Below are 15,659 nucleotides of genomic sequence, written 5' to 3' on the forward strand. Positions count from 1 at the left end.
AAAACCCCAAAAATTTCATTCCTTTTTTCCTGACTTTGGAATACTATCATTCTTTTTATAGGTCTCTTTGGAGTAAGAATCAAAGTTTTGGACCTTATTGTTTGGTTACAGTATAAAATGTCTGATCTCTTGAGACCCATTTAGAAACATTCTGGTAGGTATATGGCGAGTGATGGTCTAGTGGCTAATGTCTCCAGCAGACACAAAGAGCTTGAAATTTCTTGAGCCAGGTTTCCGTTTCTGTTTCTACTATGATGGACCATCACTTGCTGATTCAAAACAGAATTTATGAGTTGGTTTTCGGTGTCAGTAACAGCCTGGCCTCAGCTTTGTTTCCTGCTACAAAATTCAAGCGATGTAAATATTACGCTGAGATAGCCAAACATATTACCACTCATTTGTAGCCACTCATGTCTTTACTCAACGTAGCGAGTCTTACCTAACACAAACAAATATTTAGCCACTGAAGCAGAAGTACAAACATTAGTGAATTTGTTTTAATTGCTCTTCCCTGCTGAGGGCTGTGAGCCTGTTGCTGTCCGTGAGGGATGCCGCACATGGAGATATTATATATAAAAAATTTCATATACAGAAATACACCACAAACCCTTAAGGTTCATATGGAAGACTCAAAACCAGTGTATTAAGCCAAAGTAACCACTGTGAAAAATGCCTAAATTTGAGAACACTGTCAATAGATTTTCACACATGACAATTTAGATCCAAGAAATAATAACTAACACTTAAACTATTCTAATGGCTAACAGTTAAACAGTGTTGACCATTTACCAGGTGTTCTAGCATATATATATATATATATATATATGCTAGATATATAATTATAGTACTTATTTCATTGGGTAATTGTGAAAATTATATATGAAATAATACATACATATATATGTGTATAATATGAATATACATATATATGTATATGTAGTTAGCATATAATATTATTATCATACACACAATATATATTTAATCAAATATAATACATATATATTCTCATCATAGCCTGGAGTGTATTTCTTGTCCCATATGTCCCTTTTGGTGGCAAGAATATATATATATTCTCTCATATAATCTTCACAATCACCCAATGAAGTAAGCACTAGAATTAATCCCCATTTTGTAGGTAAGGAAGCCAAGGCATAGAGAACTTCAATGACTTGCTCACGGTCCTACAGGAATGATACTGCGATGAGAACACAGGCAGTCTGGTTTCCAAGTCTATGATCATCGCCATTCACTCTACTGCCTTCAACTAGTTTCTTCCAAGAGGGAATAGTTTACTTTAGTGTCAGCTAAGAAACATATGAGACTCTACAAGCTGTTTATTCTCATTTTAACTAGACTTGATCTTCCTTCTCTTTTCCTAATTTCAAATTTACTGTCATGTACATATACTAAAGATGACAAGACCCCTTATATTTGAAGGGATATGCAAGTCAAGATCACGAATTTACCACAGTGGTGATCCTATCTTTTGCAATGATTTTCTTTGTAAGGAAACGGTCAGCTTCCTACAACACAAAGAGACCGTTTCCCAGTGTGGGTGATGGCTGGTCTCCTACACCGATGGTGGCCTGATGGGTCCACTTGTGAGGATGAATCTCTGGCAAACAAGCTGAAGAGACAATAGGTCCAAACATCCCTTCTCATCAGAACATTCTTTCTTCACTTCCAGCCTTGAAGTATCTGGGTTTCATTTTATTTAGGTAACTTATGGGTATTCCTTATTTTATTTTGACCATAAGCACAGGGAGAGAGCCCATCTTCTTTGAGGTTCTCTATAGGAATCATAATTACAGCCCCCAAAGGGGACAGATAGGTCAAGAAATACTCACACCTCTCTGGACTACGATTAAATCACATTGGAAAGATAACTGATTAAATTTACAATCATATTAAACAAATGCATGGGATTCTTATATTTATCAGAAGGGGGTCATAGTTTACAGAAAATTGCTTTAGCGTGAGAACGAAATTAAGAACAAATGTTTCATGTCCGAAGCTACCCAAAATAGAAGGAAAGAGTCTTGAAGGAAAGAAAAATCACCTCTTTGGTTATTTTCTCAAATCAAAAAAGCAAGAAAAATTTCAGAGACAAAGCTGTAGGCAAAGGCAGTATGAACTAACAAATTCAGTCTGAAAATGTATTCCGTGCAATCACTACCATAGAGATAACAGATATCATTTCCTCGAGCTTTGGCAGAGAACTGTGAGCTTCTTAGCCTCCACACCTGATCTTTCAAGCACCGTAAAACATGCTTGCCACTGACGCCAAGAGGCCCACGTGCTTTCCCCAGGCCAGAGACAATGGTTACCGTTTCACTTACGTGAGCTTTTGAAGTCTTTCTTTTTCAGTCTCCTCCTCATCATGGTTCCACGAGGGCTAGTAGAGTAGAGGCTTCGAGGTAAAGTCCCCATGTTCAGGGAACTCAGGCTGTATGCACTCATGGAGGTAGGAGAGAAGGAGGACACCAAAGCTGCTGTAAGAGAGTAGACACTTGGCACAGAGCGTTCTCGGGGAAGGTGTGAGCCTGCTACCCTTGCCAACCAGCAATGATCCAGAAAGACACATAGGACACACAGCAATGGAAGAACCCCAACCAGACAGAGAGCGGGTCTTGGAGGCCATGGAGATAGCGCTTCAGAATCTCCGAGTTCCAAGAGCCTACAACTGCCCGAGGAGCACCACGGTCCTCGGGAGCACAATGCAACACAGAGACGCTCTCTGCACATTGCTTTAGACACACACGAAAATAAGCATTAAAACGAGTTTCCCCATAAACGACAACTCCATGCAGCAGGTACATGGGCTCATTTTCATAGATACATTCTGACATGAATTCCACAAGCGGTGCCAAATACACAAGGAAGAGCTGAGAACACTGTAGTCTACATGATCTTTGGAATCGTTATCTCAGGACCACATACAAAGCATTCTGAACAGTGACATCCTTCCCTAAGGACAAACGCTTTCTGACGGGAAAAAAAAGAAAGACTCAGATGTCAGGAATGATAAGTTGCTACTACAAAAAAAAAAAAAAAGAAAGAAAGAAAGAAAAAAAAAGCACATAACACTCATGAAGCCGAATATGGTATGAATTAGATGAAGAAGAGGCAGAATATCATTTCAATAAAAGAGCAGGAGGAGAAAGTCTGGAACATTACGAGGGCTGTTTGGAGGAGGCGCTTTCGGGCCCGCCAGGGCTGGCGTTCTGCAATGGTCAGGGTGGGGCGTGTAAGGGCGATGGCAGGTGTGAAGGCTGCAGTGGTTGCCGGCCCAGGAATCCCACGTAAGGTGCCTGTCGCTCCTCTGAATTTTCACTGCCCACATGAAGTGATGATGAGAAATAAGAAAAACAAACAAACAAAGAACCAAAAAAAAAAAAAAAAAAAAAAAGGAAAAAGTAACTGAATTGTACAAATAAAAAGAGTAACAAAAAATGAAAGCTGCTTGCAAAAAAAAAAAAAAATCTACTGGCTTTGCCCTTTCTTAGTGGTCAGCAAAATACATGATTAACCTCAGGACGGAAGCCTTTCATCTTCCCAAGAATAATGCATGTCTTTCCCCAGCCCATTTTTTCTCCTTTTAAAATGACTATCGAATCAATTTCTAATCTCCCCCTGTACTTCGCGAGATTAAAAACATTTTTTTTAAAAAACTTAAAAGTCAACCCCATAAAGATCTTTGGCATACAACTAGTAATTAAAGATTTGCACATCTTGGCCAGTTAGTAGCACTGGTTTTGAGAAAAAGAAAAGAAGGAACAATAAATCACATTGGCTCATAATTCAAGTGGTTTACCAGTCACACACCACAATTTACTGTTCTGACATTTTAATTACACTCTGATCCATCACTTGGACTTGATTTTTCTTAACCTCCCCGCAAAAAAAACAACCCCCCCAAAAAAACCCATTCTCAATTATCTATCAATATCAGAATCTTTTTTGTATCCTCATAAGGAGAAAATAAAAGTCTCAATATATTTTATACTTGTTTGTATTTTTGAAAAAAAATATGTTTACATTTGAAAGAGTGAGTTAATTCCCACAAGATTTCACATATTCTTATATTTGAAGATGCTGTAACGTTTTAATAAGGCTTATTCGAAATTTTTCTGTCCCCTTTATTGAAAAAAATGTATACTGTGTTTCCATTCTAATTTCAACATTATTTAGATTTTATTTTTTACCCAGTGTTCTCAAAGAGGGGCAATGGTATGTTTGTTACTATGACTGATAAGAGATTTTTCATTGAACAATCTTAAAGAGTTAAAAATAACACACGAACTCACATCTCCCTTTAGTGTCACGATTCTAAAGTAAGATGCCTAATGTGTGAATTATTTAACATGTATTCGTGTAGAGGGTCAAATCCTCTGTGAGTATGTAAAGGAGGCTCATCTCGATAAGGGCTTCCGTTGTACCGTCTGTGATATCGGCATCGTCAGCCACCTGACAGCCTTTCTGCAGCGAGACCGCTCCTGGAACCAAAGCCCCAGCAGGGAAGAGTACTGAGGGCTGCGGCCGACCCGGCTCAGTTCTGGCCACGGCCCTGCCTCTCTATAGGACCCTGGCCAGGTACTCAGCCTCCCTAAGCCTCAGTTTCCTCACAGGTCAAGTGGAGATGGCGAAAGCATCTCCCCTGCAGGGCAATTGTGAGAATGATGCACGCGGTGCTTCACACAATAGAAACAAACGCGCTCTTCCTACTAATATTGATTCTGCCCCCTTTCTATCTCCCTGCCTACACATAAAGCATCTTTTAAAGGAAAAAGACCTATCTCTCACTCAACAAATTTCACTCACTGGACACTTAGGTTGGGGGACTCTCTCCGGAAACCGCAGAACACTTGCATAGGCACCGCAATTTTATATCTCTAAGCCCTCTGACCCTTTCCATATGTCCCGCCGCTGTTTCTAGTTGGGGTTCTGTCTCCCTGTCCACTATTCTAGTATCAAGCCATTATCTACCTGACCCCTGCGACACCTGCGGACTTGGCTTCCCGATTCTTCTACTACATACCTTCTTCCCAGTGTGTGTAAGACAGGGTAATCTCTTAAATATACAAGGTAGATCATGTCACTCCCATTTAAGCTGTTTCAATGAGTTACAGTTACAAGGAGAATCAAATGTGGCTCCTACTTCTCTCTCTGGCTTTACCCCATCACTCTTCCCACCAGGTTGGTCTTACAGCCATTCTCAGAACAAGCCAGGCTCCTTTCTGCCTCAGGACATTTGCCCTTGCTACTCTTTCTGCCTCACCTATCCTCCTCCCAGTTGCCTGCAGGGTCGGCTCCTTCCTATCACCTCCTCAGAGACAGTGCTCTGACCTCCCGGGCTGCAGAGCTGCCCTATCCCACGCTATCCCATTACTACTCTCTATTCTTCATAGCACTATTACAGTCTGAAATGGCTTTAATTATTTAACATACTTTAAATATTTGTCTCTCTATACTGGAATTCCATGAGAATAGGAATCGACTTTGCTTGTCTTGCTCGCTAGACATATGGTAGCAGCTGGAACAGTGCCTGGTCCATAGTGACGGGTGAATACATAAATGCATAAGTGAATAGGAATCAGCTGGAGTGCACCCGCCCACACCACAGCAGCATCTTCCTTGTGATAAAGAGTGTTGCGGGTGAAGTTCATCATGGATTCTCTTTCCCCATCCTCCTTCTGTTTTGGGGAGTGCAAGAAGACTTCTTAGCAAGATGCCATCACTGCTGGGTCTGGCCAATTCACACCAACAGCCGCTCTTTCTAGTGAACTTCTTACATAGTATTGTCTGTGTTTCCAATGAAGGCACAGCGTGTTGAATGGACTTTAGAATTCTACACTCACTTTTTGACCCAGCTCTTTAAGGAGGACTTTGAAAATTACTGGGCATTTTTTATGACTATAGCTCCCAATTAACAAATCAGTAAGAAAGATATATTGACCACTATTGGGTGCCCAGCCCTGTGCCAATTGTCACAGGTAGATTAAGTGTAGGTCATAACCTTTACCTTGACTTTGAGCTGTTCCTGATGACTAAATCTTCATACATATGAAATAGTAAGGGACAAAAATGACATAAGATAATGCATGAAATTGTATGCCATGCATAATGAATGCAAAAGGTGTTCAACAAATAATGTAGGCCAGGGAGCACAGCTACTGCCTACTTGGAACGTACACTCCAAGTCTATTCGGTTTTATGGTGGTGCACTTGATACTCCTATGCTCATTAGGCAAGTGTTTCACGAGTTCAAAGATAAGATGTTACACTTTGCAAAAAACATTTCTATACATTCTCCCATTTAATGGTCCCAGTAATAACAGCCAACTTTCACTGAGGACTTGCTATGCAACACGCATTGTGCTAAATGCTTCTTCATGGCTTATCCTAGATAATTCTCAACATACACTCAGGAGGCAGGTATTGCTGTTATTATTATGCCCATCTTACAGATAAAGAAACTGAGGAAGAGAAAAGTTGGGTAGCTTGCTTAAGATCCCAAGTGGTGGAGCCAGAATGAAGTCTGGAAGTCTGATTCAAGGGTCCCTGCCTTCCGCCACCACACACTGCCTCTTCCTGGGGTGTTGTTCCTGGATTTGATACAGATACATGCACAGCGAGCTAAAAATAAAATGCTTTTTACGTCTTCCATGATGGCATCACTGTTGGAGTCTTACGATGTAGCTGACATGGAGGGGACTTTTGTCTGTTCTCTCACTGTACCTCCTGCCCTGTCCTCGATGTCTACCCGGCTGCTTTTGTGGTTGCTTCTGGAGCTCACAAATGGAAGGTCCTCCAGGCACTGAATGCACTGAACCTCACGACTCTACTCCCATGTTCTCTTCCAAAGTTTCATTAACTTCAATCACGATTATGTCTCCCAAAGACCCTCAGTGGGAACAATTTCTAACCTTATTGGAAACTCATCCTTGTTGGCATTTTTAGTGCTATTTCTCAGCAAAAGGCGCAGTTAATCTCATTCCTAGCTGATGTGCCCCTTTCTTTATTTCTCTGAAAACACCGTGGTGGTGAACGCCTTTGTTGAAAAGCAAAATTTGGGAAATGTATCACCATCCATCTTGGGATGAGAGACACGCTGTTCAGGCATCAGAATTCCTGAAAAAAAAAATAACTAGAACTTTCTGGGGGAAAAAAGGGTAAAACTATGCAAAACCACTCTACCACATTAAAAAAACAGAAGTTTGAGAATTATAAACACCATAAAATTTGGGGGGTATTTTTTCCCCCTTCTTAACTGTGATATAATTATATTTTGGGCCAATAATTTTGTTCTCTTGGAAATGCAAGTCTGATTGTAATGTAAAATGTACGGAGATGCCTTTAGGCTAGATAAGAAAGCTGGTGCTCAACTGTCAGCCAAAGTAGATGATAAGGTGGGAAGTGGAAGCTAGACTTACTTCAGTAACCAGCCCCTCGTCCTCCACCCCGCTGAAAAATCACAATGACATCAGGTTTTCCGTAGTGAAAAAAAAATTTGTTCTTGCGTCTTAGCATATAGACTCACCCTCTCAAATTGTCTTGACAGGTAAAAATATTTAATATTTCATGAGCTGGAAACTATTCGGACTACTTATGATCTGTACACAGGGCCTGTAAAGAGGGGAAAACGGGGCTGCTCAAGACAATGACATTTTGCAAGGATCCGTCCGTCGTTCGGATTCTTTGACAGCAGAATTTACCAAGGCGAATCTCACGCTGAGAAAGCACTACTCTGTGTGCGTTCTTAGACCCACAGCGCTCCAGATCCAGGGACGACTCAAGCTTAATTTAGAAGACACTTGGTTTTAGAAATCTCTCGCCTCTGCCAGTGTGCCCCGTGGGGTCTCCTGAGCGAAACGGGGCGCATTCCCATGAACCCCTTACCGTTTCTAGTCAAGGAGGCAGAGTTTCCTTCCGTAACCTGCCTCTACCGCTACCCTTCTCTGCTCCATTGTGTCAAATTAAAATCTGATAAAGGTAATGCTGTACTAGAGAGATTTTCACTAGCTCCAGGGCTGTCTAAGCTCCATTTAATTAAAAAAGGTTGCATCCAGCTGACTCATTCAGTATGAAAATGATCTGGTCCCTCTTTTTTTTTTTCCAAACTGTGGCAAAGTGCGGTGTGTTTCCGAAGGTGGGAGACACAAAAGACAAACGATCTCCTCACAAGCAAAATTTCAATTCCAGAGAAAATTGTTCTTTCTCTAAAAATACAAAAAACCGCTCATTTCCAGTAGGGCCCCCCTGACAGCACTGGTGAAGCTTCAAGGAATCCATTTCAAGGAAGAAAAAAGGAGGGCACTTGGCGTGAGGGGAGAGGGAGGGGAGTTGAAACAAAGACTCCACTAGAGCGTCTTTCTTCCTGTGATCTGGGGTTCCAAGTCCTTTATCTTATACCAAGTTTTGTTTAAAGATGTCTAAGTGGAGGTATATAAACACTTAGCAAACACTTCTGTGAGTTTCCACACAGTGAAAATGTGGGTCCCCTCAGCTGACAGCCATTATTGAATAAAGGTGGTCAAATATCCTGATACTCCCAGGAAAGATACTTGGTCACAGAGCTAGTTCTCCATCCTAAGGAAAAAGCTATTCTGGCAAATAGACAAAATATAGAGAAAGTCAACTTTTCCTATGACTGTTCTTTTTTCCCCCAAATATTTGAAGGGTCTGCCATTAATACTCACTTCATAATTATTTTTAAGAAAGTGAGGGTTTTACAATTTGCCTTTATTGTCCTTCAAGTAGAGTGGCAATTCAATATGCATAAGAAGAAGTCAAATTATTTCCCTTCTCTCCACAATTTGCACCAAAGCCTTTTAAAAAAAATCAAATAATACAAGCCTGAAAATTCTGTTTCAAACAATGTTTCTTTCCTCAATTTTGAGGTCTCAAATAAATTCTGTTTGGCTTGGGGGTTCAGGGACGGGGGGAGGATCTGGAAGATGAAGAAAAGCAAACAAAGGTAACCTGGTGCTTTGAAAGATATGATAAAGCAGAAGTAGACTCTGTCTTTCTGCCTCTGACTCTGCTGGAGAGGCCGTAACTGCAAGGGGAAGATAAAGAGTTTTATCAGGATGGATCCTCTCACCGTGGTCAGGTCCCTTCAGGGCCAGGCGGGTCTGATGATGGGGAAGAATCTCAAGCTTGACCTGGTCGGTGGTGTTTGCCAGGAACTGGGTGGCCTCAGCTAACGTACAGTACTCCATGCTCGTTCCGTCGATGGACAGGATGTGGTCTCCCACGTGCAGGGCACCACATCTGCAGAAAGGGAAAGGAGAAATACTCAGTAGGATGAGTGCCTTCCTCTTTGGAATGACTTCCACGTCCTTCATAGTTAACATTTCACACAGTTTCAATTTACTTAAAAAAGGAAAAGTTTGAGTGTTACAGGAAACACCATCCGTCAAATGTTAAGTACCTTGCGTATGAATAAGAATGGAGAAAATACAGAAAAACTCAAGGAAATGTTTTTCTCTTGTGCTTCTTAAAGATATATATGTATTATTTTGGGGTGGCGGTGCCAAAAGTTGAAGGGAAGTGAGTGGGAGGGAAGAGAAGAACAGGATAATTTCTCCCCTTGGCTTTTTTTTTTTCCTATGACTTTTTTCCTTGTTGGTTTTTATATCTATAAATATGAGCTGATAAATATTCAGAAGGTCAAGATGTGACTCACGTAATTGGAATGGGATCATTTACAACTATTTTATGTGTGAATGGGAATAACTGGGGGAGATTCAGCTAATGCTGTTTCAGAATCCCTCACACTGCCAAATCACCGGTACTTTATTATTATATTTTATTGTGTTATTCTGGAGTTAAACATCAATTAGTACAAAAGCTCTCGATGGCGATGGAAATTATGCAGGAGTCAAAAGAGTCAAAAAGGAGGCCTGCGTGGTGAGTGAAGGGGAAAGCTGGTGGGGGGGAGGGGCTAGCTGCTGTATCTTGCTGAACTCAAGAGACTGGGTACTGGATGAGTGGAGAAAAGCAAACACAGCAGTCAGCATCCTGACATACCAGTCAAGTGGACAGCTCCTTAAACTGGTTACCCCCTGCGGAATGGGAGAAAAACAGAGGGAGAAAATTAAAGCATCCTGCACCATTGAACTGGAGAACACCCCTGGATCAATGGCCGTCAATGGTAAAGGACCGAATGTAGGGTAGGACCACAGTGGAGCTGTAGACTGACCACTATAGGGGTTGCTGTGGGTTACTGCATCAGAGTGGGGGGTCTCCCACGTGGGGCGAGGGCATATGGAAAAGAGGCTGGAAACATGCAGGGGAGGCTGGGCCTCTCTGAGTGTATTGAGCAATTTCCATAGTGGGAATTGTCTCCTTCTCAAGACAAAAAAGCATGGCAAGTCATCCCTTCCACCTAAAAATAAAATTCCATGCGGATGCACTTGGAGAGCTTCTGTGACAGAAGTGGGGGTTTTCTTACCAGGAGCTGGGAAATAATTTATTAGGTGGTGAGGTAGTCTTTTTGCTCCCCCCACCCTTCTTACCTTTTAAGTCTAAAATAGGAATTAGGAAAAAGAATTCAGGAAAAAGGACTTCTGTTTTTATTGTGTCCTAGGCATGAATGCCGTTTTCAGGGGCCCTTGAAGACTGTGAAGCCCTAAGATTAACATTCTACGACAGTGTAAGACCTTTCTTTAAAGACTGCATTATTTCAAAAATACTGTTTTACTCATTTAAGAAAAAAGAATGAGATTTTTATAAGATTTTGGCAAGATTTAATTGTTAACAGTTCAGGAAAACGTATGACTTCTCTAAAAGAAGCACATTAAAGATATGCTTAGCTACCCTACACCAAAACCAATCTACCACTCTAGAACACGGTAGGGAAACTTGTTCAGTTGCTTCACTTTCTTTTTTTCCTATTTCTAAAGGCCACACCAAACATCAGGACGAGGCAACATGACATTATGGGGTGGCTGATAAGGTAGGTGAATTTTTAAGCCCTAGAACTGTAACTTGTTTTCTTGATGAAACTTGTATAAACGGATAGGAAAGCTGTTTTTTTAATCATGTATGTATGTGTCTGAATGCATGTGTACATGTGTATTACATATGTGCATGTATATACATATAGAAATACATATATATATATATATTTTTTAACACTCATGCAGTTTTGAAAAGTAGGCACTTCCTACAACACCCACCTGTCTGCAATACTTGCAGATTTGATTTTGTCTATGACAATGACCTGTTTGTTACAGCACATCGAGGTAGTTAGGGCAACCCCAAGGCTGGCACCAGGAGTTTTGGCAACTTCAACTAGCAGTGGCCCGGATGCTGTTGCCACAGAATCTATGGAAGAACAAATTTCAGAAAACAAAACAAAATAAAATCAATAAGTAAACAGACACATGAAAAACGTAGAGAATGTTCAGTCTGATGTTGGTCTGTTAATGTTATCGCTGAAACTCACGTTTCCCTCCAGGGAACATCCCCCCAGCCAGCGGTAATTTCTTAGGGCACCTTTTAGGACATCTGTTCTTTTTTTTTTTAAATAATAATTTTTTATTATGTTATGTTAGTCACCATACAGTATATCCTTAGTTTTTGATGCAATGTTCCATGATTCATTATTTGCGTATAACACCCAGTGCACCATGCAATATGTGCCCTCCTTAATACCCATCACTGGCCTATACCAATCCCCCACTCCCCTCCCCTCTGAAGCCCTGTTTGTTTCCCAGAGTCCATAGTCTCTCATGGTTCATTCCCCCTTCTGTTTACCCCTCTTTCAATAATCAAATCAAAAAATGGGCAGAAGATATGAACAGACACTTTTCCAATGAAGACATACAAATGGCTAACAGTCACATGAAAAAATGTTCAAAATCATTAGCCATCAGGGAAATTCAAATCAAACCACATTGAGATACGCCAGTTAGAATGGCAAAAATTGACAAGGCAAGAAACAACAAATGTTTGAGAGGATGTGGAGGAGAGGAAGGGGATCCCTCTTACACTGTTGGTGGGAATGCAAGTTGGTACAGCCACTTTGGAAAGCACTGTGGAGGTCCCTTAAAAAGTTAAAAATAGAGCTACCCTATGACCCAGCAATTGCACTACTGGGTATTTACCCCAAAGATACAGACGTAGTGAAGAGAAGGGCCATATGCACCCCAATGTTCATAGCATTGTCCACAATAGCTAAATTGTAGCAGGAGCTGAGATGCCCTTCAACAGATGACTGGATTAAGAAGATGTGTTCCAGGGGCGCCTGGGTGGCACAGCGGTTAAGCTTCTGCCTTTGGCTCAGGGCGTGATCCCGGCGTTATGGGATAGAGCCCCACATCAGGCTCCTCCGCTATGAGCCTGCTTCTTCCTCTCCCACTCCCCCTGCTTGTGTTCCCTCTCTCGCTGGCTGTCTCTATCTCTGTCAAATAAATAAATAAAATCTAAAAAAAAAAGATGTGGTCCATATATACAATGGAATATTACTCAGTCATCAGAAAGAACGATTATCCAACATTTGCAGCAACATGGATGGGACTGGAAGAGATTATGCTAAGTGAAATAAGTCAAGCAGAGAAAGACAATTATCATATGGTTTCACTCATTTATGGAACATAAGAAATAGCAGGAAGATCAGTAGGAGAAGGTAGGACACCTGTTCTATCCAGCTTGCATATCCAGTAATATATACACAGGTCTATCTCTTCAATTAAAATTTAAGCCTCACATTAGTTGGGATAATGTTTTGTGTATCTTTATTTCCTCTTTATCACTTGGCACAGTGCCTGGCAATACTAGGTTTCTCAATATAAGTTTTTTAAACAGCACCTACTGTGGATGGATGGATGGATGGATGGATGGATGGATGGATGGATGGATGGGAGAGAAGGATGAATAATGAAGCCCTTCAGTAGCCAAATACTAGGAATGCATACACTAAGTTGAATTTGTAGATCCTTTGGGTCCTTCCCTATTCTGGACCTGATCTGGGGTCACTTCACCCTCAGTAGTGACTTCACACCACACATGCTTTATTTTTGGCTTGGAACACTCTTTATTCCTTCAACTCCTGCTCACCTTGCGGACTCAGTGTAAACATCAGTTCCTCTGAGAAGCCTCTCTTGACTCGTGATTTGGGGAGATCCCTTTCTCATGGGCTCCTTGCCTGCTCCATTCCTTCTGTTGGGGCACACACCTCACTGTTTCACAGCGGCCAGTGTGGATGACATGCTTCTGTCCTTTGCCACACTGCAAGCTGGCTGCAAAGGCAGAGGTGATGTCTTGTTGATGTCGACATCCTCAGTGCCTGGCATAATGACTGGCCCAGAGGAGGTGAGCGATAAACAGTTGTTGAATGAATGCACGACTAAATGAGAAAACTCTCGGAGTCGCATGAAGTTCAAAAGAGGCAGGGGTCATACGGGTGAGAGCCCTGGACATGGAATTAAAACACCTGTGTTTAATTCTTTTTTTCACAATATTTTGATTATGGTACCTCGGACAAATTACTAAAACCTTCTAAGTCAGCTTGCTTGCCTACAAAATGGTATCCTTTCCTCAGTGTTTATTTTGATGAAATCAACATCTTGTTGAAGCGTTTTGTAATTTACAAAGTGCTATAGAGATGATGATGATGATGATGATGATTGCCATATTATGACCTCAAGCATTTTTCAAGACTATATTATAAGTGAGAGAACACAAACAGAGGGTAGGTTTGGGAGGGGCAGAGGGAGAGGGAGAAGCAGACTCTCCGCTGAGCAGGGAGCCCAATGCGGGGCTGGATCCCAGCACTCCAGGATCATGACTTGAGCCGAAGGCAGATGCTTAACCAACTGAGCCACCCAGGTGCCCTGTACTATGTTTCTTAAATGATTGGTAATGTCGCAATAATTTAGTCCTGAAAAAGGTTAAGTGAACATTAGGGCCTGTATGTCTTCCTGTCAATTCTAGGGCAGAATCTCATTAATAATAGCTGGGAGGAGCCAAAGCTCTTAGTCTGCTAACAGGACTTTTTGATTCTGGAGTGTTAAGATTTTAGTTTTCCCACGAACCTAACTCTTGTGGTTGTGACTCTCTCTTGTCTTGCTCACCTCGCTGTGTTAGCACCCCGGTCTAGGGCCGTCGACAGCATCTGGCTTCTCCTCCTTCTCCCTCATTGCCTGCCTTGTTTCTTTCCAGGGCCTCACTTGGTCACGGTGCTGCCCACGTCCTGCTCTACTCTCACCTCTCAGTTTCTAGTCAGTGGTCCCCTCGGCTATGTGCAAGAGTGGTCTGCACCTCATTTGCCTCCATTGGGATCCCCTGGTAAAGAACTCTGGTCAGTCCTTATAACCTCTGTTTTAGTGGTCCTTTCTTCACTAGGGTAGTCGATTCTGCCCACCTCTCAACTCTCACAGTCCAAGTTCTGTGACTAAGTGCACAAAATCTGGTGCCTTGAGCTTCACCCCCTGAAGTCTGCTGTCCTCCCCTTCCTTGAGCAGGCTCCCTAGCAAGGTCCCTTCTTGCTTCGGTTGACCCTCACGTCAGCTCTGGCCCAGCAGGGACTTTTCTTTACATTATCTTTCTAGAACTTTAGAAGGACTTAATTAATTAAGGTATAACTAACGGATTACATTAGTTTCAGATATACAGTGTGATGATCTGATAGTGATACAGGCTGTGAAATGATCACCACAATAATAGAAGGAAAAATTTTAGAAGGACTAATTTCTGAAAGCACTTCCCATAGACTGGTTGGATTTTAATAGATAGCTTTGTGAGGTGATAATCACATATATTCTTCCACTTGGTTTTCTCACGTTGAAAGATAAATTTCTTTGGCTTAACAGATGAAAGTTATAAAGTTTCTCTGTTACTTATAACTTAATTTCTTACAAATGACAGAAACTGGTAGTTGTTCCTTGGTATTGCGTCTTCCCTTCTTTCTTCAATAATAAGCTGCCCAGCTAAGGACATTTCCCAGCCTCCTTTGCAGTGAGGAGCAGCCACGTGACCAAGTTCCAGCCAATGGGGAGTGAGAGGAAATGAGAAGTGAGCTGTTCTGAATGTGCTCTTAAAAATGATGGCTGTGCTCTCCCTGATCTCATTTCTCCTTGTTGCTGTTGCTGTGTGGGCCCAGCACCGGGACCCATCTTCAATCATGTAGACAAGAGCAGGGAGCCACGTAGAGGAAGCTTAGGTTTCTGAAACCCTATCTTGAGAGATCGGTACTCTCCCAATAAATACACTTCTATCACATTTAAGCTAATATTTTAAGCTTGGGTCTTTGTTAAAGGTAAAATCTATATCCTGATAGGTCTTTTCACTGAGCCTATCCCTCCAATGAATCTTTCTTGAATTGTTATTCTAAGAGGCAGCTATTATAGCCAGGTATTTGCAGATGTAAATTTTTTATAAAACCACAATCAACCATTACCCAGTACACATGATGTATTCACTTTTCTTAAAAGCATTACATCATGATTAAAGATCAGAGTTTTTAAAGAGGTTATCAGCATATGTGGAAATTGTTTAAATATAAACTCTTACATTGTTACTCTTTTTTTCCTGGCCTATATTTGTCAAGGTCCTAAAAATTAGATTCTTGCATGGTTCTAATGCTCCAGTTACAGTGAAGAATGAATATTAAGCTTTTTTTCCTGTAGAAAGAAATGAGAGGAACAGGGCTA

The 15,659-nt window shown here is 41.4% G+C and overlaps 1 protein-coding gene across 3 annotated transcripts in view; it reads right to left on the reverse strand.

Annotated features, from left to right (window-relative positions):
• GRIP1 (glutamate receptor interacting protein 1) overlaps positions 1-15,659 on the reverse strand; it is a 379,487-nt gene that overhangs the window by 84,262 nt on the left and 279,566 nt on the right. For 2 of the 3 annotated variants that reach the window (XM_040637235.1, XM_040637234.1), the window contains exons 8-10: positions 11,184-11,331; positions 9,104-9,273; positions 2,340-2,492 (exon numbers count right to left, since the gene is read on the reverse strand). In XM_040637235.1, the coding sequence (XP_040493169.1) occupies positions 2,340-2,492; positions 9,104-9,273; positions 11,184-11,331 (471 nt within the window). Of the gene's footprint in view, positions 1-2,339; positions 2,493-3,177; positions 3,334-9,103; positions 9,274-11,183; positions 11,332-15,659 lie in introns of all 3 variants that reach the window. The other variant, XM_008684380.2, reaches the window with a different exon arrangement.

The sequence above is a fragment of the Ursus maritimus genome, unplaced genomic scaffold (assembly GCF_017311325.1).
Source record: "Ursus maritimus isolate PB19 unplaced genomic scaffold, ASM1731132v1 scaffold_21, whole genome shotgun sequence".
Classification (NCBI taxonomy): Eukaryota; Metazoa; Chordata; class Mammalia; order Carnivora; family Ursidae; genus Ursus; species Ursus maritimus.